This window comes from Pteropus medius, unplaced genomic scaffold, assembly GCF_902729225.1.
Source record: "Pteropus medius unplaced genomic scaffold, Ma_sr-lr_union100, whole genome shotgun sequence".
Classification (NCBI taxonomy): Eukaryota; Metazoa; Chordata; class Mammalia; order Chiroptera; family Pteropodidae; genus Pteropus; species Pteropus medius.
This window is the reverse complement of record NW_024350924.1, coordinates 6,990,840-7,014,198: the sequence shown is the minus strand read 5'-3', so window position 1 is coordinate 7,014,198 and position 23,359 is coordinate 6,990,840. Positions and strand designations below refer to the sequence as shown.

At 41.2% G+C, this 23,359-nt stretch overlaps 2 protein-coding genes across 3 annotated transcripts in view; both read right to left on the bottom strand.

Moving 5' to 3' along the window:
• Positions 1 to 10,862, bottom strand: part of MAB21L3 (mab-21 like 3) — a 47,849-nt gene extending 36,987 nt beyond the window's left edge. The window contains exons 1-4 of the mRNA XM_039841295.1: positions 10,744 to 10,862; positions 9,035 to 9,154; positions 3,702 to 5,700; positions 1,021 to 1,306 (exon numbers count right to left, since the gene is read on the bottom strand). The gene's annotated coding sequence lies outside the window, so the exon portion shown is untranslated. The remainder of the gene's footprint in view (positions 1 to 1,020; positions 1,307 to 3,701; positions 5,701 to 9,034; positions 9,155 to 10,743) is intronic.
• The window catches only part of SLC22A15 (solute carrier family 22 member 15), a 58,028-nt gene continuing 45,289 nt past the window's right edge, over positions 10,621 to 23,359 (bottom strand). The window contains exons 9-13 of one of the 2 annotated variants that reach the window (XM_039841293.1): positions 18,006 to 18,126; positions 16,509 to 16,581; positions 13,678 to 13,866; positions 10,953 to 13,394; positions 10,621 to 10,864 (exon numbers count right to left, since the gene is read on the bottom strand). In XM_039841293.1, the coding sequence (XP_039697227.1) occupies positions 13,308 to 13,394; positions 13,678 to 13,866; positions 16,509 to 16,581; positions 18,006 to 18,126 (470 nt within the window). In that variant the 3' untranslated portion in view covers positions 10,621 to 10,864; positions 10,953 to 13,307. Of the gene's footprint in view, positions 10,865 to 10,952; positions 13,395 to 13,677; positions 13,867 to 16,500; positions 16,582 to 18,005; positions 18,127 to 23,359 lie in introns of those variants that run through there. The other variant, XM_039841294.1, reaches the window with a different exon arrangement.

Genomic DNA, 23,359 nt, shown 5'->3' with positions numbered 1-23,359 from the left:
TAAAGTAGGACTTAAATATAGAAACAAATCATGAAAGGAACCATAAGAAAGAAGGAGAACATTTATGTAAACTCGAGTATATGAGGAAAATATATGCTGAAGAGACTGAAAAAACTTTGACTAAATAAAAGTTCATACTTCGAAATTAGAAAACATAATTTCACGTTAAAATCATGCCCACTGCGCCAATGAGTCTGCACCTTAAAATGTGTCTAAAGGAAACAGGAGAGAGATGTCAACTCTGTTCATCTCGCTCGCAACACGAAGAACTAGACATAAACTAAATAGCTAACAAGTGGACTTTGGCTAATAAGTTATAATACTTCATATGATGGCAGGCTTTGCAGCTTTTGAAATTATATAGTAAAAGAATATTTAACAACAGGAAAAGATTCGTGATGTATTGACAAATGAGAAAAAAAGCAGGTCACAAAACATTACCCACACACGGAGAAGAGGTTAGAAGTGGTTTTCTCTGGGGCTGAGTCTAAGTTTTATTCTTTGTGTTAGTTTTTAGTTTTTTTTTTTTATTCTCTGACATTTCTTTTAAATTAACGTACTGCTATTTTCATAATCAGAGAAAAGATATAATACACAAACAGTAACACTGAACGTTCAGAGTAGGCAACGTTGGCTTGGTCAGGGAGTGTGTATGAAGCGGAAGGGGCAGGGGCGCGGAACAGAGCCAGGCGAGCAGCTGGACGTGAGAGGGTCTGGTAGTGCATCTGACTCCTTAAAGCAATGAGGCCTGTCCATCAGCCTTAAGGGTGGGGTTGTTAACGTGTAACTGAATTTGCTTCTTGTTCATTCACCTACGCCTCCTTTGGGTTCCATGAGTGGGGCACAGAGGACACTTTGGTCAATTCACACTCTCCCTGACCACCACCGTGGTCAGAAGGAATCCTCAAGCATCCTCTCTCTCCCGTGCGGCTCAGGGAATGGGGCGCCAGCGCCCCGGGTCCCCTCAGAGGTCTAGATGGAAACACACGCACTCCCCAGTTACCCCCATCCCACACTTACCCCTCCAAGCCGGTTCCAAAGGCTTAAGAGAGAACCTGTCGTCCAAGGCTAGAGGAACAGGTTCTTTAGAATCCTTCCACCCCTCCCCCTCCCCAGGACTCCTCAGAAAGGTGGGAGGGGGAAGGTGGAAGGCAGCTTGTAGGCATTCCTCTATGGGAAACGACAGATCTTCCAGGACAATAAAGAGGAGGAAAGTAGTCTCATAAAAGTCATATTTCTCCAGTTACATCATTAGTTGGCAAATGAAGTGGATCCGTTGAAAATATGTTTTCTTGAAACATTTCATCTGTTTCATTTTGGGGAAAAAATATGACACCAATGAGAATTCATTTTTTTTAAAAAAAATGCTTTTTATAATGTGTGCATTAAATCCTTGCTCTAAAGTCTTTGGCAGTTCCTAAGTGGTACAATTTATTGAAGCCCTCCTACATGGCAGGTGGAATTTTACATACATATTACTTAGTAATGAGCACAACAGACTTATAATAAAAATGACATTGACAATTCATGTTAAAGAAGAGGAAAATGAGAATGAGAAATAAGTCTCCCTGGTTCTAAAACCATATTCATGCAATATTGTGAAGGCTTCAGAGGATACCTAAAACGTCTTTTGAACTACTTCAAAGCTAAAAGTTATTAAGCATCAAATAAAGACATTTAATGAGGAATGTGTGTGGGGCGGGGATGGTGGCAGTTGCTCTGGGCTTCTCGATGTGGCTAATCTGATAAAGGGACAGAGTATTTGCAAGAGGAAATGTTTCTGTGTCCCTTTGCTGATAGCAGCAAGCTCAACACTCTCCCCAGATGACAGTGTTTAGCCTGTTAGTTAATTAATTTTGATTATTGACATAATTAAAAGCATAGGATGAGGGATAGCTTAGCGATTATGTGACTTAGACTTCCTTGAAATCACCAGCTCAGCCTGAGATCTCACTCCTTAAGAAATTCTTCTTTGGAAAAAGAATGCGTTTCTGTTACTAGCCAGTTTCCCAAACTTGGATCCCAGAGGCGCTAATTTCATCAAGGCCTTTTCAAGCAAAAAACAGTACTTCAACTCCCTATGTTCCATTTGGGTCAAAGACTCTGGGAAGGCTTACAGCTTGAAGAATCCACCTCACCGATTGGCGACAACTCTGAGCCCGCTACAGTGCCTGGAATGCAGTATGCTCTCGGCAAATTTTTCTTGAGTATATTTGGTAGAATGGTGGGTTAATAATTAACCTAAAGCGAACAGTGAAAATAATCCCAAAGGGCACCCCAGAGACAGAAAATTTTTCCATCTTCTCTATGAGATTTTAACTGAATGCGGCCCATTAATGATGAGTTTAAAACTTGACAAGCTTCTCAGTCCATATTATTGACCGACAAATGTCTCTCTCCACTGATTTACTTGTGGAGAAAAAATTTCAAGGGTTCTAAAATACAGAGAGAATCATTAACTAAGAATCCTTCTTAAAATGGTCTGCTCCCAAAAGGAGCCTAATCAAAATATCTGAGCCTTGGATTCCTAAGGGTTCCACCAGCATCTGTTCTTCTCAACTTACTGAAAACCAGGAAGAAGTTGAGGCCATCTCTCGTGGTCTTGGAAAGAGAAGTGTCCCTTCTTTTCTCGAATGAACTCTCTTTCACAGGAGGCAGGTCAGAATTGATAATTAAGTGCATGGCCCTTGGCATTAGACAAAATGGGATGTAGACATAGCACTGCCACTTTCTAGCTCTGACCTTGAGAAAGCTGTATAATGCCCATAAGCTTCATTGTTTTCACCAACAGAGCAAGGATTATAAACCTGCTTAACAGAGTCGTGAGAATTGTATGACGTAAGCACAAAATGTATTTAACGTGGTGTGTGGTGCATGGTGCTGAATGCACGCTGGTTACCATCGCCACCGACGGCATTGTCAAACAGCACAGCGGAGAATAAGGCCTGGCTGAAACTCGGGGACCCTTCAAGAATCAGCAGTATAGCACAGTCACCTAAGTGACATCTCAGGTTAGATAGTCCAGGCTTTGCCAATTGTTAGATGCTTAACTTAGGCCAGAGCCTAAGTTTTCTCATCCCTAGAATGGAATCGGTAATAAACATTTCATAGTTTTTTTTCCTGAAGAATGGATATGCCAAGGAACATAAACTGTTTAAAACAATGCTCAATATATGTTATCTCCTTTAACCCAGCACATAGTAAGTGCTCAAAATATTTGATAAATATTTTCCCCCTGAAAAAATCTCTTAAATACTAGAAACTACTTAAGAAAATCTTTTGATGTTTCGTGCACATCTTCCTACAACAGATTTGAAGCTGTTGGGGTGGTTTGAAATGCTTGAAAGGAAACTGAAAGACATACAACGCCTAGGTGGTCACTCTACTTCTTGTTGGACGTCAACTTAAGACGTCTTTGTCAACGACACTTGTTCATGATTCTGTTCCTCTGCTTAACTCAAACACTTTGTTGGCGCAAGAGAAAAATAACATGAACTTTGCTTTTTCCCCCTCAAATTCTCTGCTACTGCCCTAGGTCTTTAATTTGTTACATGGTATTCATTCTCCTTATCAGCTGAATCCTTATCAAGGCTCATCCCTCTGCTGAGGGACTGGATTGGGACGATCATAAATTCTTTCACTGACAGAAATATGACTGTTATGCTATGTCTCTGCTCGAAGATGTTTTGGAACCTACTTACCAGTGAATAAGGAGCTTCTTCTGGGATGTGACAGGATGGAGAAATAAATTCAACTGGTGTAACTGTCCACCTTTCCCCTCAGGCATTCCATTCAGTCATTTCATTCATTCCTTTGACCAAGCATTCCTCTGACAAATCAAAGGTGACCTGTATTTTAGTCCAAGTAGGAAAGCCAGCTTCTCAGCTCTCTGGCAAACAGAAAAATCTAGACATTGATCCGACACCTAATGATTTTTTTTCTAAATGTGCTGATCCCTTAAGTGCCTGGAATCAAATCAACAGCATTTCCAAGCTCTTTACATGTTATTTCCATCGATGAGTTATTTTAAGAGGACTGAATGTTATAACATTGATGGTTATGCCAGAAATTCCTCTCAAGAATACCTTCATAGGGTAGACTGCCTCTCTATGGGGGCAGGGAAAGTTCTCAGTGTAAAAAAAAAAAAATCATCAAATTCATTTATTCTATGACTCAGTAAGACCTTGTTAAGAACGGATCATTTCTCTCTTGAATGTATTCTCGCCCTAACTCTAAGTTTGCACAAAATGGTGAGATTAAGTAACAAGAAGATGAAAGTAGAATGGAGGTTTTTCTAGTTATCTATAAGTAGCTTTCCTGGAGCTAAATAATCCATAGGCCCCTTCTCAAATTGATGTTGGGGAAAAGTGTCCCTTTTGAGTATATTATCTGGTAGACAAGTTAAGCCGATCTCGACTGCTTTGTGTCTGGGCATTCATTCATGAAAACATTTAATAAATGCCTACAGCGTCCCAAATACTGTGTTACTTCTTACAGTTACTAAGATGAATAAGATGCAGTCTTTGTTTGCTTTTGGGTGCAAGGTTCCACTGAGCGCATAGAAGAAGGGTGAAGGATTCACGTGTTTCTTTGGAAATATCTGTGTGCCTGACACACGGGATCTGGCGTGGTGGTAGGGCACGTCGTGGGAGAAGAGACGTGGACCCGGCTTTCACAGAGCTTAGGACCTAGCGGGGGCGTCATCAGCATTTATCACGTCACACAATGAGTACCGTAATGGAAACCAGGGTTGCTCAAGAGCACATAGCAAAGGTAGAGGTAATAACAGAATTGATTTTGATAAGAAAACTGCTAGAAATTAAGGTACGGCAACAAGTTAAACTCAGAAACAAAGCCCTAGTAGTTTTAAAATTCTTTTGTTAAGCAGTTCATTCTTTCAAACAACAAGTGGGAGGCTTCAGGTTTAGCCTAATGGGTCAATAAGATCGATAAGAAATGCAGACTCGAGGCCCTTTCCCATGGGCTGGGTCTGGCTTCTCCTGACTATGACTAGGTTATTCCATAAAACTTATAATTAACTCCAACAGGCCCAGTCTGCTCAGGATCCTTTAATGATACACATAAGACACTTGTGATCAGCTAAATAATGGCTCCGACAGATACCCATATTCTAATCCTCATAAGTTGTGTCACCTTTAATGTGAAAGGGACCTTACAGGTGTGACTGAGGTAAGGACCCGGAAACGGGGGGCCAGGCCTGAGTCGTCTAGGTGGGCCTGCGGCCACGGCAAAGGTGCCGAGGAGGGAGGCAGGAGACCAGAGTGAGCAGAAAGCTAAGTGACCACGGAGGCAGAGACCAGAGTAATGTGGCCAGGACCAAGGAATGCTGCAGACTTTGGAAGCCGCGAGAGACAAGGAAGGGGTTTTCCCCGGGAGAATTCAAAAGAAATCAGCTCTTAAGAAACCTCTTAAGACTCATTTTGTAGTCTGTCCACCAGAACTATACTAAACCTGTGTTGTCTAAAGCCACTAAGTTGTGATTGTGTGTTAAAGCAGCAATAAGAAACTCATATAACAGTCGATTACTTATGTAAACTAAAAAGGTTCTTGGGAGTCTTATGGAAAAACTAGTTTGTTGACATGTCCTAACCTTCATTTTCTGCTGGCATTCTTCCTGTAAAAGCAAGAGAGTCTTCATCCTCCTCCTCGTCCTTGGTTATAGTATCCATTCAGAGGAAACTATAATGGAAAAGTTAATTACAATAAATAGTGGGAATAACATTATTTGCAAGTGAACTGCCTGCTCTCTGCTTTTCTTCCCTATAAACTTTAGGATTAAGATTTCTAATCTAACTCTGTTGCATTAGCAACAAGCATATCATAGACAATTCATTGCAGGTCATCGTTTTTCGATTTTGCATTATCAAGGAAATTGGAGGGGAATGCGAGGCTTTAAAATATTTGCTGATGATAGTCATCTGTTTCCTCAGAGAGGATCATCAGTGTGGTGAGATGCTGTCCTTGACGTCGTCAGTATTTCTTCGGTACCCACTCGAATAATTGCGAGTGGGGAAGGGTGGCTGTCTGTCAGATCACACTCCAGTTGTGGGCGGTGTGAAATGTGTTCTAGTCCCTCTTCTTGATCCTGCTCCACAATGAAATGGATGCATGCCACCTGTGACAGCAAATAGGAGAGCAAATTCCTATATGTGTTGAAATGCATCTAACAATAATTAAAGTGGCTCCAGGAAGCAAATGAATCTATGTGTTATCACCAGCTAGAACAGCTTAGCTTCACTAATTTAGAAACCCTAACTGATGTTTCGAGCGCCTCCCAGCGCTGAGTATCTCTTTTGAGGTTACCTCTAGACCCCCCACACCCTATGCTGGGCCCCAGGAGGCTGACTCCAGGGATAGCAGCAAAGGCTTCCTCCCGCATACCACCTTCTCCATTGTGGTTTCTGGAAGCTCTGTCCCACATATTGGTATAGCATTCATTTATTAAACTCTCCTCCAAGGTGAGTGTGCATTTTTGCCCATCTTGCACAATCATTTCATTCAGTTTCTTAGTTATATTTTGAAGCGATTCCATCAGAATCTATGCTATTTGAAATTAATTGTTCTGCAGGGTCTAGATTGAAGCTATTTTAATATTTATTTGGCTACATCAGCCCTTGACATTTTTTCAATAAATAAGTAATCTCTCCTAAGCTTTATCCTACAGAGTGCTAGGGTCTCAGCTGAGAAGTTTTCTAGAGGTTTCCACAGATGCAAAACTCCTCTTCAAGAGAAATTTAGACCTACGGGGAAGGGGAATAACTTCTTTTGGGAGCGGATAACAGTTCTGTATTTTTCCAAGACAACAGCAACAGTCTTGACAGTAAAGCATGACATAAAAAGCATCTGAATCTCTTTAAATAGCAAGTACCCCAGTCAGTCACTAGAGAACTTAACTATAAAATGACTCCGATCTAGCAAAACTGTGCCAACTTTTCGTTCAATATTGTTTAGATCCATCCACCTCAATACACACAACTATGTTTCATTTCATTCTGTGGATATAAAATTGTCTCTACACATTTCCCTACCGAAGGTGTTTAATTTCATTGTTTTATTATGACCACAAGGGATATCTTTGTACACATTTCTTGCACACGTGTGTGCTAGGCAAGTACTAAGGCAAATACTAAAAGTATTATGTTTCGCTTTTTCTATTTGCATATTCTGATCTGCCTATGAACTGTGAAATCACTTTTGAGTGTATTCAGCAGTATTCATTTTAAAGTGAAATAGAATAGAAAATAAAATGCAATGGATATAGGAAGGGTATTATTTTACAAAACTGTTTTGAGGTGTGTGTGTGTACGGATCTATATATGTAGGTGTGTATATTATGTGTGTCATAGAATAAAACATTTTTCTTACGAGTTATAGTCAAATATTTGAAAACTCTACCATGACATAGACATAGAAGCAGAATTTCTGTATCATAGAATATGCATATTTTCAACCTGAGTTGCTGTTGACAATTCAGTTGACGAATACATTTACGCATCTATCGGAACGTAAATTCCTTGTTCTATCTTTGAATTTTGATTTTATGACTTCTCCTCCTACCTGATGGATTTTAAATATCTTAATGTTTTAATTTGATTTTTCTCTGATCCTTTAGTGAGGTTGAGGTTTTCATTTGTGAATTGCCTAACAATATTTTTTTAAAGTTTCCTATTACTTTTTTGATTTGCACTAATTCTTAATATATTCTGGATATTAATCGTCTCTTCAGAAGTTGTAAATATTTTTTTCTTTTAACTTTGTGGGTTATTTAGTCGTATAGAAGGGAATTTAAAATTTAGATGTAGTCTACATATCACTCTTTTCTTTTTAAAAAAATAATTTGTACTTTTCACTTCTCGTGTGAGAAATCTATCTATCCTTCGAGGTCACGAGAATATTCTCCCATATCACTTTATAATAGTTTTAAAGTTCTGCTTTTTTTTCATTCAAGTCTTCAATTCATTTGAAATTTATTTTTGGTATGGTGAGAAGAAAATAACCTCTTTTTATTTTCTTTGATATGGAAACCCAATTATTCCCATATCGATAATTGAATAGTTAGTTCTTTTCCCACTGATCTGTCATGTCATCTTTTAAAAAATGCCAAATTGTTTCATATGCTTGGTCTTGTTCTGGGGTCTCTACTATGTTCTATTGATTACTTGTCCATTGCTGCACCAATACTATAGCATCATAGGTTTCGATATCTGAGAATTCAAGTCCCTTCTGCTTGCTCTTATTTTTCGAGATTGTCTTGACTATTTTTCAATCTTTACTTTTCCATATGAATACCAGAATTATTTTGTTAGGCTGTATGTTGAAATTTTGTTCTAGCTGTGTTATATCTTGTTCTATGTTCTATCTGAACTCATTAGGATTTTAATCAATATAGTCCCTGATTGTCAACATCTCTGCTGAAACCAGCTCAGCAAAAACAAATGCATCCACCACTGTAGGCCCCAGAGAATAAAACTGATACATCACACGTATGGCCTCCACCTCACTCCCACCTCCCAAATTCCATCTGTATCTGACAGAACAAATTTGCACCTAGAAGCCTAGTTACAAAGGACTTGGGAAATGTACATTTTAGCTTTAAAGCATCTGCAGTAGAGTGGCGAACAGTGGATTTCAAACTATGGGCTGTAACCTATCAGCGGGTCATGAAATTAATTCAGTGGGTCGCAAATGGCATTTTAAAAACAAAACAGAACAGAATATAAGTTATCAGTGTGCTTAGCAAGGATAAGTATTTTTTTTTATAAAAATTTTATAAATATATACACACATACATATATAAATGTTTCAAAAATAATCTTGTGTGACATGTTTTGGTCAACGATGGTGGTCCCATAAAAGTATAACGGAGGTAAAAATTCCTATCGCCTAGTGACATTGTAGCCATCAATAGAGAGAAATGTTCATGGTGCATTATTTGCTTACAAGCAAATCTATGATGGAAACAAGAAACAAATCAAACAAACCACCATGGACATATTTCTGAGAAGACCGATACCTTCTCATGAAGAGCCTCAGGAGGGTCCTTCAAGAGGTGTTACAGAAGAAGGCATCGTTATCACAGGAGGTGACAGCTCCATGCATGTTATTGCCTCTGAAGGCCTTCCAGTGGGACAAGCTGTGTAGGTAGAAGACAGTGATATTGATAATCTAGACCCTGTGTAGACCTAGGCTAATGTGTGTTTATATCCTAGTTTTTAACAAAAAGTGTTTAGAAAGTAAAAAATAAATAAATTTAATAGAAAAAACTTACAGAATCAGGAAATAAAGACAATTTGTGTACAGCTGTATAATGTGTATTTTAAGCTAAGTATTATTACGAGTCAAAAAGTTGTTAAAAATTAAGTTTACAAAGTAAAAAGTTACAGTAAGCTAAGGTTAATTACTGAAGAAAATATATTTTATAAGTTTAGTATATCCCAAGTGCACAGCGTTTACAAAGTCTGCAGCAGTGTACGGCATGGCACGTCGATGGCCTTCACGGTCACTCCCCACTCACCCGTGGACTCCCCCGGAGCAACCTCCAGCCCTGCAAGCTCCATGCGTGGCAAGTGCCCTATAAGGGTGCACCATTTTTTATCTTTTACACCGTATTTTTTATGTCTCTTTTCTATGTTTAGGTGTGTTTAGATACACAAATACTTACCATTGTGTTATGATTGCCTAATGCTGTACAGGCTTGTAGCCTAGGAGCAGGAGGCTATCCCATACAGCTGGCGTGTAGTAGGCTGTATCATCTGGGTTTGTGTACGTGCACTTGATGCTTGCACAATGACGTGTGTGTGTGTGTGTGTGTGTGTGTGTTTGTAAGTTGGGGGAGAAAGAGAAAGATACATATTAAAAACATTTCTTATTGTGGGTCATGATCAAAAACTTTGAAGGCCAAGGTACCAAGGTGGTGAAGAGACACTATGTGCCAATCCACCCATAAGTACCACAATATCCCTTATTTTGCTAAGGAAGTTTCCTTTTATTTCTCATCTGCCAATGGCTTTTATTTTGAATAGGTGTTGAATTTTGCCAAATACTCTTTATGTATCTATTCAGGTCTTTCTCCTTCAGTGTACTACACAGTAGATAAATTTTCCAACAATGCATTATCTTTGCATTTTTCTATTTCTAAAAATACATTTTTATAGCTATCTATTGGATCCATGACTCTCTAACTTTGCTGTAGCCCATCCCATAGACCACTCATAATTTCTGGCAGATTCTGTATTTGCCTAATTTGTCAAAGATGATACTATATATCCTGACACATTCTGTAAGAACAAAAGGAAGGACCTACATTTTGTGATTCTTTACTAAATTCATAAGAAGCTACAATACCTACATTTTATTTAGTTCAAAGAATCCGTTATAGATACCTTTCCGTATAAGAATCAATGATCTAATAAGAATTTATAATGAAGGAATAAGTCCTATTGGAAACCTATATTTTAATTCTGATATAACAGTGACAATTATATTCTTTACAAAAAGTGTAAAGAATATAAATCTACTAAAAGGTTCTTTTGTCAATTTGACCTCCACAAAAATACCTGTCCAGATAATATTCACTTAAGCACTGTCCGGAAACTTTCATTTGCTTCTTGTTTACTTGTTTTATTTTATTTACTCATTTTTAAATACTAAAGAATGTCTGTATTGCTTGAAAGCAGCCCCATTACAAAACTGGATTTACAACGGGCAGTGGTTTTCACTCACCAAATCAGGAAACCACAACACGGTTTCTTTCAACGTGTCCATGTGGTGCCAAGGTTCTGTTATGAGACTTTGGACCCTGGAGACCCTGGCGTTTCTTAGGTGTCTTGCATTTTTCTTGCAGCTTTTTGGGAGAAAAGAAATTTAATTTTGAACATAAAAATAAAAAAAGGATACCTTTTATAACCATCTGCACAAACAAAATATGTTACCTATGAATTAAAAGCCTTCCGATCAATAACTTAATCTCCACCAACGTATACATGTGCACATTCTCTGTCATCCCTGTTCTTTAACAGTTAATATCCAAAGGAAAACAATGCTTTGATAAAAGGCAGTGGAAGGAAAAAAACAGTAATTATTAAACTTTGCCAAAAGACCATCTAGAAACAAACAAAATTGAACGACACATCTGACATGAGCAGCTGATAGCCTGCCTTGCCTTATTAAGCAGCATGTGTTCAAACTGTGTGTCCTTCCCTTCCTTTTTCAACCCTCCCCCCCACCCCCCCACAGCTGGGAACAGAGGGTACCCAGGGACAGAACTCATGGAGCCCTTATTTATTTAGCCAGGGGCAGAGGAAATCCCAGCACAACAGAGATGGATACCCAGTTCGTCTTCAGATAGAACGAAGACACGGCGCTGGTTGTCTCTGGGTGTTGGGCCTATGGGTGATAAACTGTTTAACTTCTAGTTTCCAGATTTTCTATAATGGGCTGTGTCACTCTTATAACACAGAGAGAGCTCCGACCACCCCCAGGTCACACGTGTGTTAGCTCACTGTTTCATCTGAATGCCCCGGCCACTGAAGAGCTTTTAGTGCCGTTAAGTTCCTCCTCTCCTCCTCCCTTGGCAGTGGGCGGGGTCTGCCTTTTCCAGAGAAAGATGAGCAGGAATCCACAGTGCGGGGGGGTTGGGGTCAGATCCGCCTGGGCCTTACAAAAAGGATACTGGGAGGAGTTCCAAATTTCCGGGATGGCTAGAAACAATGATACATTCTAGTCCTTGCTACATCTAGGCCCGTATTCTGTACACAGCAGAGAGAAATACAAAGTAGTAGAGATGGCCCCTATTTGTGAAGAGCATGATACATAATCATGAGCATAAAGAACATAAAAATACTTCAACGCGTACAAAGGTACAGACTGATCCAGGGCAAATAAGGGGACAATGTGGGGGAGCCCGCTGGGGGTGATGCCTCCAAGATTTCCTGAAGCGGTCACTGTGGGTCGCTGTGGCGTCTTTGCGTTACCGCTAATGCATTTTCTTTTTCTCTAAGAGGTTAGGAGGAGTGGAAATTCTGAAAACACAGAAATTTTCCTAGTTGGGAAAGTGACCTAAAGCAATGCTGCCTAAGCTCCCTGACTCCAGTTTGAGATGACATTCAGGTTTCCTGGGGAAACAGATATTTTCAGCACATGATTTTAGGAAACTTGAGTATGATTTTGATTTATTTGAAAGTTGGTAGTACTTAACAAAAAATCAAAATTTCCTATGAAATTCCCGTGCCTTCCATTTGACTAAATAGGCAGGGGCTGACCTCGGGAGAGTTCAAATTCTTAAATGTTGCCCGAGTCCCACATTGCACAGCACTGAAAACAAATCAAATACAAAATTGTGGAAAATAATTTTCTTTTCTTCCTTCTTAAAAATGCTACCTCCTTGCCCCTCCTCCTCCCCTTTTAACATCCAAGGCTCACCAAGTCCCTTTTAAACTGCTCTCCACCTTTATAAAACATCATCATTTATCGGGCATAATTTTGAAGTTACTGCTAGTACTCGAATCTGAGACAGAAATTTTTCTAGAGGTGTGCCAAGAGGGAACTGAAGAAATTATGGAATCTGAGCTCGCAGCCACGCCTGACTCTGAGCTGGTTGCTCTGGTGCAGTTGGCTTTTCCCAGAGAATCATCTGTGAGACTAAAGGCACAAGGAGCTCAAGCCAGCTGTGAGGCCAGGAACTAAGCCAAGGACCCAACTTCCTTCATCAGTTAGAAAAAAAGCCAGAGGGAGGGCCTCGGGCCACATAGGCGACCTCTAGGTGCTTTTCCTCTGGCACAGTCAACATGCGAACAGCAGCCTGTCTCGAAGATTCCTGGTGAGGAGCAACTGATACAGGTGGATGTCAAATGCGTAAGGAGATGAATCTTACGGACCGAAAGATTCAATCTTAAAGGTGTTCATCTTATCCCACTACAATAGTGAAAATGAAATATTACATATCTGCTTTAGGTCGTGATGGAGGAAAAGCGACATGATCAAACTTCTGGAAACAAATCAGCTTGCCACTCTGGCATGTGGAGTTGAGATGTCTTGCCCGAGGTCATGATTCTGAGCTAAACCCGAATACTGGACAAATGAACTATTCCCTCAATGCAGTGATGGCCTCTCCCATGAACTAAATCTCTCCTCCGACTTGTTCTGTGCCTGAAAAATAATCGGTCCACGCTGAGTCCCTTCTATGCGAGTCCACGCCTATCCTCTCCAGTGCTTGAAGTTTCCCAGGAGAAGCTGCCTCGGCCGGAGGCGCCACGGACGGCCTGCTTCTGAGAGGGGCCTGGCGCTCTTCACTTGATCATCTGAGTCTCTTCGTCGGCATCGTAAAACTCTTCCTCTTCCTCACTCTCACTCCCTACCCGCTCCTTGTCCACAGACTGAAACAGGAAGGAGAAGAGGGTGAAAAGATAGCGTGACATTTCTGAAATGAAAATTACCATCTGACATTCAGCTGACAGATGTAGTTTTGTGACATCTGTTCCTCCAAGAATTAGCTCCGAAGGTGTTCTGAGAAAGCTAACGAATCGTTGAACATCTTTAGTTGTTCGAGAATCAGCTGCTGTTAGGTCCCACCTTTGTTTTCCTGCATCCCCCCCCCACCCCCAAACCCATCATGATCCAAGTGGCAAATTTCAGCGATTAAGACAAACACTGCCATACCTGTGGGGTGTCCAAGGTCTGTAACGACAGAGCTTCCTCTCCCAGCCTCCAGTAGGAATACACCTGAAGGTCAGAAACCGTCTCCAGCAACGGACTGTTAAGGGTTTCTGGCAGTAACAGACTCAGGAGGCCGGAGACCAGGCCCGTGGCTCCAAAGACGATGAAGGGTAAAGACCACTGCACGTACTTCTGTGGGCAGGGAGTGGAATGGAAACAGAACGCAGCATTAGTTTCTTCGGGGGGTGACATCGGCCGTCTCATGACCGAGCAACCGCCCCGTTTGCCACCCAGTTCGTGCCTTCCCACTAGAATACACTGGAAACCACTTCGTTCCCCACTGAGAATTATCCTGAGGATTCAGAGTGATCCTCACACCCACAGAGATAGGAGCGAGTAAATAAAATATGACGAGCTTTAAAGTTCTCAGCCCTGGAACTGGCCACACTGTCTCTGATTTGCTTAGCACCACCGATGAGAGGCGCCGGGGTTAAAGGTACGAACACCCCAAAAAGAACAAAAAGCCGAAGAAACCCCATACAGCCCCAGCCAGAGAGCTGACTGAACATGACCGAGGGTCAGCGATACAAACGCTCACTTCAGAGATGCGGAAGATATGCTCGGGAAAATTTAAACGGTTTCTTTAAATACAAACAGGTTCAAAGATAACAACACGGGAGAAAGGGAAAAAAAAAAGGTCCTTGCAGGACGTTGCCCTGGGCCTTTCTCGGCTGACAGACAGCTCTGAATTCCTACACTGCAGCTGCTCAGCATTATCATCTGGTTTGGGCTTCCGAATTCTGGGGGTAGGGCCACAGCTGGCTAGGGTGTCCCCTCGGATAATATTTGCCTGATTTTTCAAAAGTGAAGAGATGATGGAGGAGGAGGAGGAGGAAGAGAATGACCTCTGGACACCTGCACGCAAATGCACGTTCAGTGCTGTGGCTGTGGGGTCTTTTTAAATCATTTTTTTTTTTTTATTTTTCAATTACAGTTGGCATACAATATTACACTAACTTCGGGTGTATGATATAGTGATTAGACATTTATACGACTTACGAAGTCAGCACCTTGATAAGTCTAGTACCCATGTGACACCATACACGATAATTACAATATTATTGACTATATTCCCCATGCCGTACTTCACATTCCCTACCCCCTCCCGTCTGGCAACCATTAAAATGTTCTCTGTGTTTCTTTTTATTTTATTTATTTCATTCTTTAGATTCCATACGTCAGTGAAATCATATGGCATTTGTCTTTTTCTGTCTGACTTACTCCACTCAGCACAATACCCTCTAGGTCCATCTATGTTGTTGCAGGTGGCAAGATTCCATTCTTTTTTATGGCTGAGTAATATTCCACTGTATATATGGACCACCTCTTCTTTATCCATTCATCCATTGATGGACACCCAGGTTGTCTCCCTATCGTGGTTATTATAAATAATGCTGCAATGAACATATGAATCCACATGTCTCTTTGAAGTGGTATTTTGGTTTCTTTGGGTAAATACTGGGTCCTTCTTTGTGTCTTGTTATATAGCCTTTGTTTTAAAACCTGTTTTTCCTGGTGTAAGTATTGCTACCCGTTTTTCCTGGTGTAAGTATTGCTACCAGTTTTTTTTTTTCTCTTAGTTTTCATTTTCATGAAATATCTTTTTCCAGCCCTTTACTTTCAGTCTGTGTGCGTCTTTCGATCAGAACTGAGGCTCTCGTAGGCCACATATGTAAGGGTCTTATTTTCTTATCCATTCAGCCTGTGGGTGTGTCGTTGAATCAAAGGGAGCACAACACTTTTGCCTCTTCCCACCTTAGCTGGGATCAACAGAGACACTGCGCTGGGTATTATAACATTGTGGGACACCACCCAAAGGTGGGTGTCTTTAACGAAAGCCTCCCCATGTCAGACACATTTTGCAGGATGGAATATGACTCCTTCATAAGAAGGGTCTTGTAACCTAAAATTAAGCATGAGACATGGAGAGAGATACTTAGAAAAAGGACATGTGTTGCAACTCAAAAAAAAAAAAAAAAAAAAAGGGAAAAAAAAAGCTACCGTGGCATTTCAGAGATACCTGTACCAGGAAGTAGGGAGGAAAGCTGCCTGAGTAATGAACAGTTGTCTACGGAACAGGTACAAAGCGCCACACCAAATCTAGTCACCCCTCGATGACTCCTGGCTGGGAAGCCATGGATCAGACCATGCAGAGACACGTGTGGGGCTCCACGGTTCTGCCGCAGAACCCGAACATTTCAGGACTGGAAGGATCATAGTTTAAGTCCAGCCCCTTTGACTATAAAATTTAGAAAATGGCAAAAAGTATTAATAAACACACTGCTAGGTCTATTTCTCTTTGAATTTTCTTTTCCGAGTGTTGCGCCTTTGGAGAGGTATTTAACCTCTTTCTACCGTATCCTCGTCTTTAATACAGGGTGACAACATCCCGGACCTCATACGGTTGCTATGAAGAGTGCACGGGACGATGTCTGTAAAGAGCTCAGCACAGCGCCCAGCACACAGCAGAAGCTTAATAATAATTCACTAACTGACCAACTCGTGAATGGGGACAGAAAGGGGGCAACCTGGCATTAATTAATCCTCGAATACAGATGAGCGAAAAAATCAGAGCCCCGGGGGGTGAAGCATCCTTGGTCAGAGTCCACCTGCTGGACTGGTACTAACCTAAGAGGATCCTTAATCTAAATCCTTAATCACACGTGTGTCAGGCTGATCTCGAACGGCGGCGGTTCATCACCTCTTTCTACTCAAAAAGCACAAGCATTTCCAAAGCAGGGAATCAAGAAAAAAACCAGGAGGTACAAACCAACCAGGGAGGGGACGAAGGGAGCGATAATCCCGCCGACTCGGGAGAACATGGAACAAGTTCCCAGCCCAACATTCCTGAAAAGCATAAGAAAAAGTTAAAGCAAAATCAGTGAGTTCCAGGGGGACCATTTCAAGACCCTGGGGGGTAGAATAATATATCCTATAGAGCAGTGCCTCCTACTAGAACTTTCTGTGATGTTGCAAATGTTCTGTAATCGCACCGTCCAATGCGAAAGCCACTGCAGACTAGATGCACGCAGCTACTGAGCCCTCACCACGTGACTAAGAATGAGGCGATGAATCTTTAACTTATTTCAATGAATTTAAATTTAAATAGTCACATGAAGCTAGCAACTGCCGTCCTGGACAGTGCAGTTCAGAGCACGTGAACGTCTCTGTCCAGCGTCCCCTGGGTTTATGTCTTAGGTCTCCCGTCAGTTAACGCAGCCATAGAACACCAGGGCTTTGCGGTCTGAAACGTCTGCCCATTTACTTAAGCTCGACTCATAAAGCGTTGAGGGTCAGGCCCGTGAACAGGAACCGACTGAGCACATAGTCTCAGGAGACCGAGAACGCTTCCTTCTTGGGGAGTGTGGCGTGACAGGTGTGGAGGGCATGAGAATGCTTAACGGTTATGGGCAGGGTGACCAGACGTCACTCCGATGTCCCAGGCCAATTGTTGGTGATAACCCACATTCCTCTCAAGCGCCTCCCCACTGGTCATCCTAGTTTTAGAGCCAGAAGCCAGAGAAGGTAGGTATAGGCACGATCTGGAAACGATGGGCCAATCGCAGATGACCTGACCTCTTACTGGGAAAAGGCGGAGAACCACTGGGCTTCTGCACGAGGAGGGGCCAGGGGGTCTGTCTGGAATGAGCCTGCGAACACTGGAAAAGCGCTGAGTGAGGGAAGCCAGCCCAGCCCTCAGAGGCGGTGCGGTGAATCCCCGCCCCTCACACTGGGCTGTTTTTTGTTTTCAGATCTATTTTATGAGGGGAGACAGGGTGGAATATATTCTTTTCAATATAAGCAGGTCCTATTCATTAAAACCACCTTTAATAACTATGTAAATCCAATATTCACTTATTACTATAAATGATCTTCTTCAAAACGTGTAAGTTTTGTGCTAAAATGTAGGCTCTGTGAGAACAGGGACTTCGTCCCTTTGTCTCTCATGTGCCTGACACGGGATAGGTGGCGGAATAAATGAAGTCCACCAAAATAAAACAACATCCAAACACCATTTGGGGGACAGGATATGTTTGGTGCAGAGTAACTTCTCTCACGATTCACATAAGGGAATCTGGCTCCGGATGAAGCCACATTTTCCTTAGCCAGACGGGCAAGGAGCAGCCTACACAGACAGTTTCTGAGCTCACTCTGCTCGCTGAATTGCTGCTGGCCACACTAACTCTGCTCCAGGTGAAGTGAGAACCATATCTCTGTTGCTGCAAGATGCAGGATGCGTGAAGGGGGAGGTGGCTGTGTGGGAGGTGTACCTGATGACCGTCGGGTAGAGCTCAGAGGTGTAGATGTACACGACGTTAAAGGCAGCGCTGATGGTCAGCTTCCCCAGCAGGGACAAGGAACGGCTGTTCACCACGGCGAACGCACCTGTGTCTGGGGAGGACACATGCGGCACTGGTGAGGTCCTTAGTGGAGCGAATCTTTTTTAAATGACACACTGAATTCTGAGGGAGAGGCAACATGATGATCTCAAACAGCAAAGAGGGCCTATAACTGAATACACACTCAGAACACTTAGTGACCGCACACAACCCATACGGAAATATTCCGAGTGATTTGGCTGTCCCTGTGAAATCTCACCTAGTGGTGGCCGCCGCGTGTGATTAAGCCCACACCCACTCCTGATGACACAGCCCCTGAAGGCTTCTGGACTGTGGCAAAGGGAACTTCAGCAAAATCATAGGTTTCATCTCCCAAGGGTGCTGCTTGCTTCACCTTTCTTCCCAACCTTACTCAACATCGATGATGTAAAGTGGTGGCCAGCATGACAAGCCCTGGCTTGTGAGGGAGTTGTCTGCTAGCTGACACGCAGAGGTGAGGGCCGGAAAAACTGCTCCCTTCAGTGATAAGGAAAAACCCATGACATTACTCCCAGAAGATATGAAACATTTATGTTCCTTAAGAACAAGACTGAAATGTGGAACTACTTTTAATTCTTCCTCTTCCCCAACTTCTTTGACTTACTGATCGATAATGATATTTTAGTTTCCTAATGTAACGTTTATGTAACGTTTTTACATAAAACGTTTAGTTTCCTAATGTAACGTTTATGTAACGTTTTTACATAAAACGCAAAAACACGTTCTATGTCCATTCATTTCCCTATCAAAAATATTATCGATTATCCTGTGGTTCTTTCTTTATTAACATTATTCCCTTTCAAACATATGTAATGCTTTCGATAATCCACTAGCCTCTACCTTCGAAATAACAATTTTCATCTTCTGAGAAAAAAAATTCTCATCGACTCTGCTGTACTTTCCCCCCTCGCAACCAAGCATCTGCAGGGCGAGGCCGACGCTCCGCTCCCTCCCGTGCACCTGCCCCTAACTCGCGCGACCTGGCTCCCGACGCCACCCCCTCCTGAAACTCCGACTCTTAAAGGTCAACGGCGATGTCTCGATCCCCAAAGTAATTGCCTCTCATTCTCCTTGACATTTCTCCAAATGGAACACGCTGGGCCCCTCCTCGGGACTGCTCGCACGGCTCACACGAACCGCTCTTGCCTGAAATAACTCCAACGCAGTGTCCGCCCCTTCCTCTGACCGTCCCTGCCCCGCTCCCGGACCACTGAGCTGGCCCACTTCACAGCGTCTTGCGCTGGCGGACGTTCCCACCCTGTCCGTCCACGATACACTCGGGGTTACCTGAAGCTGCTATCTTGTCTGTATCCAAGTCCCTCACAGTACCTCCCAGGGAGTACCCAGTACTCACTGCATATTTATCAAACAAATGAGGAGGACCGCCGTCGGGATTAACTGAATGAGAAGGATCTGTGTTCATGGTCTCTCACCTTCTGAGGAGAGAGGAATGATACACTCCATTCTCCAAGTTTCACCCTCCCTGCTTGATGATAAAATAAATCTTCATTGACTTTAAAGATGGTGTCCTGAACACAGCGGCCCGGGCACCACCGAATGTGACCATCCGGGCCTTTCTCCTCCCTGCCAGGCTATTTGGAAGAAGATGCTAGAGATTTTAAGGATTGACTATATTATTTTAAGCTACGAGGTTCTTCTGAAACACACACACACACACACACACACACACACACACAAAACCTGCCTTTCGGCACTTCCCTGAGATATGTGTCTGGACTTTTGATATTTAACAACTTTAATTAAACTAATAATGATGGAAAATTAAATTCATCGATAATTTTCCAGAAAACTGAGTGAGTCGGGAAAAGGTATTGGGTGGCGTGGTACGAACAGAAACGTGCATATGTTTGCCTGCGAAGGATCTCAGGGACTGTTTTAACTCAAGTAGGATGGCATCCTTCAGAACGGAATGGTAAGGAGACAAGCTACAGCATCCTTGACAACAGGTCAGGGGACTGCCACCCTGAAAGCTGAATTCAAATGGCACATCACAGAAGGCTTATCATCCAAACACCCACAAAACCCAGGACCGGTAGAAGTACCCTCTGTGAGGCTCAGGACACTGCCCGCTGCATGGCCCATCTGGGGAGCCTGGCTCCAGGCATATGTCCACAGAGCGCTCCCATAAGCTTGACACCTTGCCCGGTGCTTGAAAGCTCTCTCCTGGGCTCCTGCCTACAGAGGCTGCAGTCACTTTTGCCCGAGGGGGAATTCACTTTTGCCCAAGGAAGACCACATGGATTTCAGACAGCTCTGTTCATTTGGAGAATTGTCTCTTATTCTTTTTGGGACTCCTGCCTGTGAAGCTGTGGGGCTGCTTGTCATCCTGAGTTAATGTTTAAGAAGGCTTTCCTGCCCCTGGGCTGGTCCCCTGAATTCCTGACCGTGGTTCTTTACCTAAAAATGAAGTCAGATATTATTGGCCATTACCAATGAATATTCAAAACAACTATTTAGAAAAAAGAGTGATTTTTAAAAGGGAAAATTTAACTCAATTATCTTTGAAAGAAAAAAGGGAATTCTCAAAATACTTGTCTCCTTCAAAGTACTGAACTCAGGAGGTTACAAGCTTAATCCAATGATGCAGCCAGTAAGGACATTATTTTTGGAGCTATTATCTGGAAGTTTTCTGAGCCAATTTGGGGTCACCAGGACAAAAGCTCTCAGTATGTTATAGTCACATATCACTGACCCAAGATAGTAAAAATTGAACTTAATCATCCACTTCATTCACTGGGTGATTATAGCAAATTTTTTATAGTTTGTGCTTATGTAAAAAAAAAAAATTTTAAAACAGCTGTAGGCCTCTAATATGATACACAGGTTGGGTAACACACACACACACACACACACACACACACACACACACACGATTCATTTGTTTCCCTTTGGCTTTTTTTTTTTTTTTTAAAGAAAAATACCATATATACACATAGTTCTGTTACTAGAGTTTCACTATTTCTAGAATTTCACAGGAATGAAATCATTGTTTGTAGACTTTTGTGTCTGGCTTCTTTCAATTAGCATAATGCTTTTGAAATTTGTTGCTGTTGTTGTGTGTAGCAGTAGGTTATATATAGATCATGCCTTTTTGTTGGCTGATTAATACTTCATTGTGTGGATATACCACAACTTATTTATCCATTCCTCAGCTGATGGGCATTTGGGTTCCTTCTAGTTTGGGACTGCTATTGATAAAGCTGCTATAAATATCTTCCTCAAAGACTGTGTTGATCTCTGTTTCTGCTTCTCTTGGGTAAGGTTGAGTCACAAGGTAAATGTGTTTCACTTTCAAATAAGCTGTTAATGTTTTACAAAGTATCTGTACCATTTTGCATTTCTCTCGGTAGTATATGAGAGTTCCAGTTCCTCTTGTTATCACTGTCAACATCTGGTATGGTCAGTCCTTTTTATTTTAGCCATACTAGTAGATGTGTGGTGGTATCTCAACATAGTTTTAATTTCCACGTCCCCAATGTGTAATGATATTGAACATCTTTTCTCATGCTTATTTGTCATTTTTATATCCTTTTTGGAGAAGTGTCTGTTCAAATCTTCTGCTCATTTTTTTTCTCATTACTGAATTGTAAGAGTCTATTCTATATTCTGGATACAAGTCCTTTATCAGGTACATGTTTTACAAATATTTTTCCCAATCTGTACCTTACTTTTCATTTTGTTAATAATGTTTTTTTAAAAAGCAAAAGTTTTTAATTTTAATGAAGTCTTAAGTTATAAATTTTTCCCTCTTTGTGGTTTTTGTGTCCTATTTAAGAAATCTTTGCCTAACCCAAAGTCATTAAGATTTTCTCCATGTTCTGTTTTAGTTTTAGCTTTTATATTTAGGTCTACCATCAATTTCAAGTTCATTACTGCATATGATATGACATGCAGGTTGAAGTTAAATTTTTAACATATGGATATCCAATTATTCCAGCACCATTTGTTGAAAATATTTTTCTCTCGTAGTATTGACTTATCTTTGTTAAAAACAAATTGATCATGTGCATTTTTCTCCATGTATGTTATGACTGAATAAAACATTTTTAAAAGGTGAGTAAAAATCTCAGCTCTCCTCGAAAAATAAAATAAAAAATCAATGGGCCATATAAGTGGGTCTATTTCATACTCAATTCCGTTATATTATCTATACAACTATTTCTATGCCAATATCGGACTGTTTTGATTAAGGTAACTTTGTAGTAAGTTTTAAAATCAGGTAAGGTAAGTCCTCTAACTTTGTTTTTCTTCATAAAAACTATTTTGGATATTCTAGATCCTTTGTATTTCTACAAAATTTTCGGTATTAACTCATCATAATCTATCAACAAGAAGAAGCCTGCTGGAAATTTTGTTCAGATTGTGCTGAAGATCGGTCATTATGGGGAGAATAGATATCTTAAACAGTATTTTCTGATCCTTGAGCATGGTAATCTTTTCATATATTTTATTATTACCATTAAGTCATTTATTTGGTCTTTAATTTGCCTCATCGATGCTTTTTATTTTATAGTTCTCTATAAGTCTTATACATATTTTATAAAATGTATCCCTAAATATTGCGTATTTTTAATCTTATTGAAAAGATTATTGCTTTATTTAAATTTTAATTATTTGTTGCTAATATACAGAAATAAAATTGTGTCACAGGACTCTGTTAAACCCATTTACTAATTCTAGTAGATTTTTTGTATATTCCTTAGGATTTTTAATGGAGACAAACACAAATCGTAAGCTTAATTAGGATCCTTCAAGGAAGGATAGAAGACCGATAAAATATATGATGATCAAGCTGTGGAAAAATTTAGTGGTCACCTGGTCACATTATCCCCAAGGGAGAATATTCAGTTGGAGGTCAACGAGTGTACAAATATGAACTGGACAGGGCACTTTCTCTAATAATTATAGACCACGGACTGAGAAATACTAAACAATCTATTTTCCTGCTGTCTGGCTGTCTCTTCTAGAGTTAAACCTCTATGTCTGTGCCTCAGACACAGAGAACCATAGTCACGGACAGATGCTAAAAAAAAGCTGGTAGGTAGAGAGGCACCTGAGTTGGCAGAAAGGAGAGAATAAATGCATCTTTGGTGGGGAAAATGAGGATAAAATGCTGTGAGAAAATGAGTGGTCTCCGAGCTCACACGAGAGTCTAACAGAATTTTTCAAACTGGGCCTTGTTTTTAATATGTATTTATCCGAACTTCCATAACACGTAGCTCCAA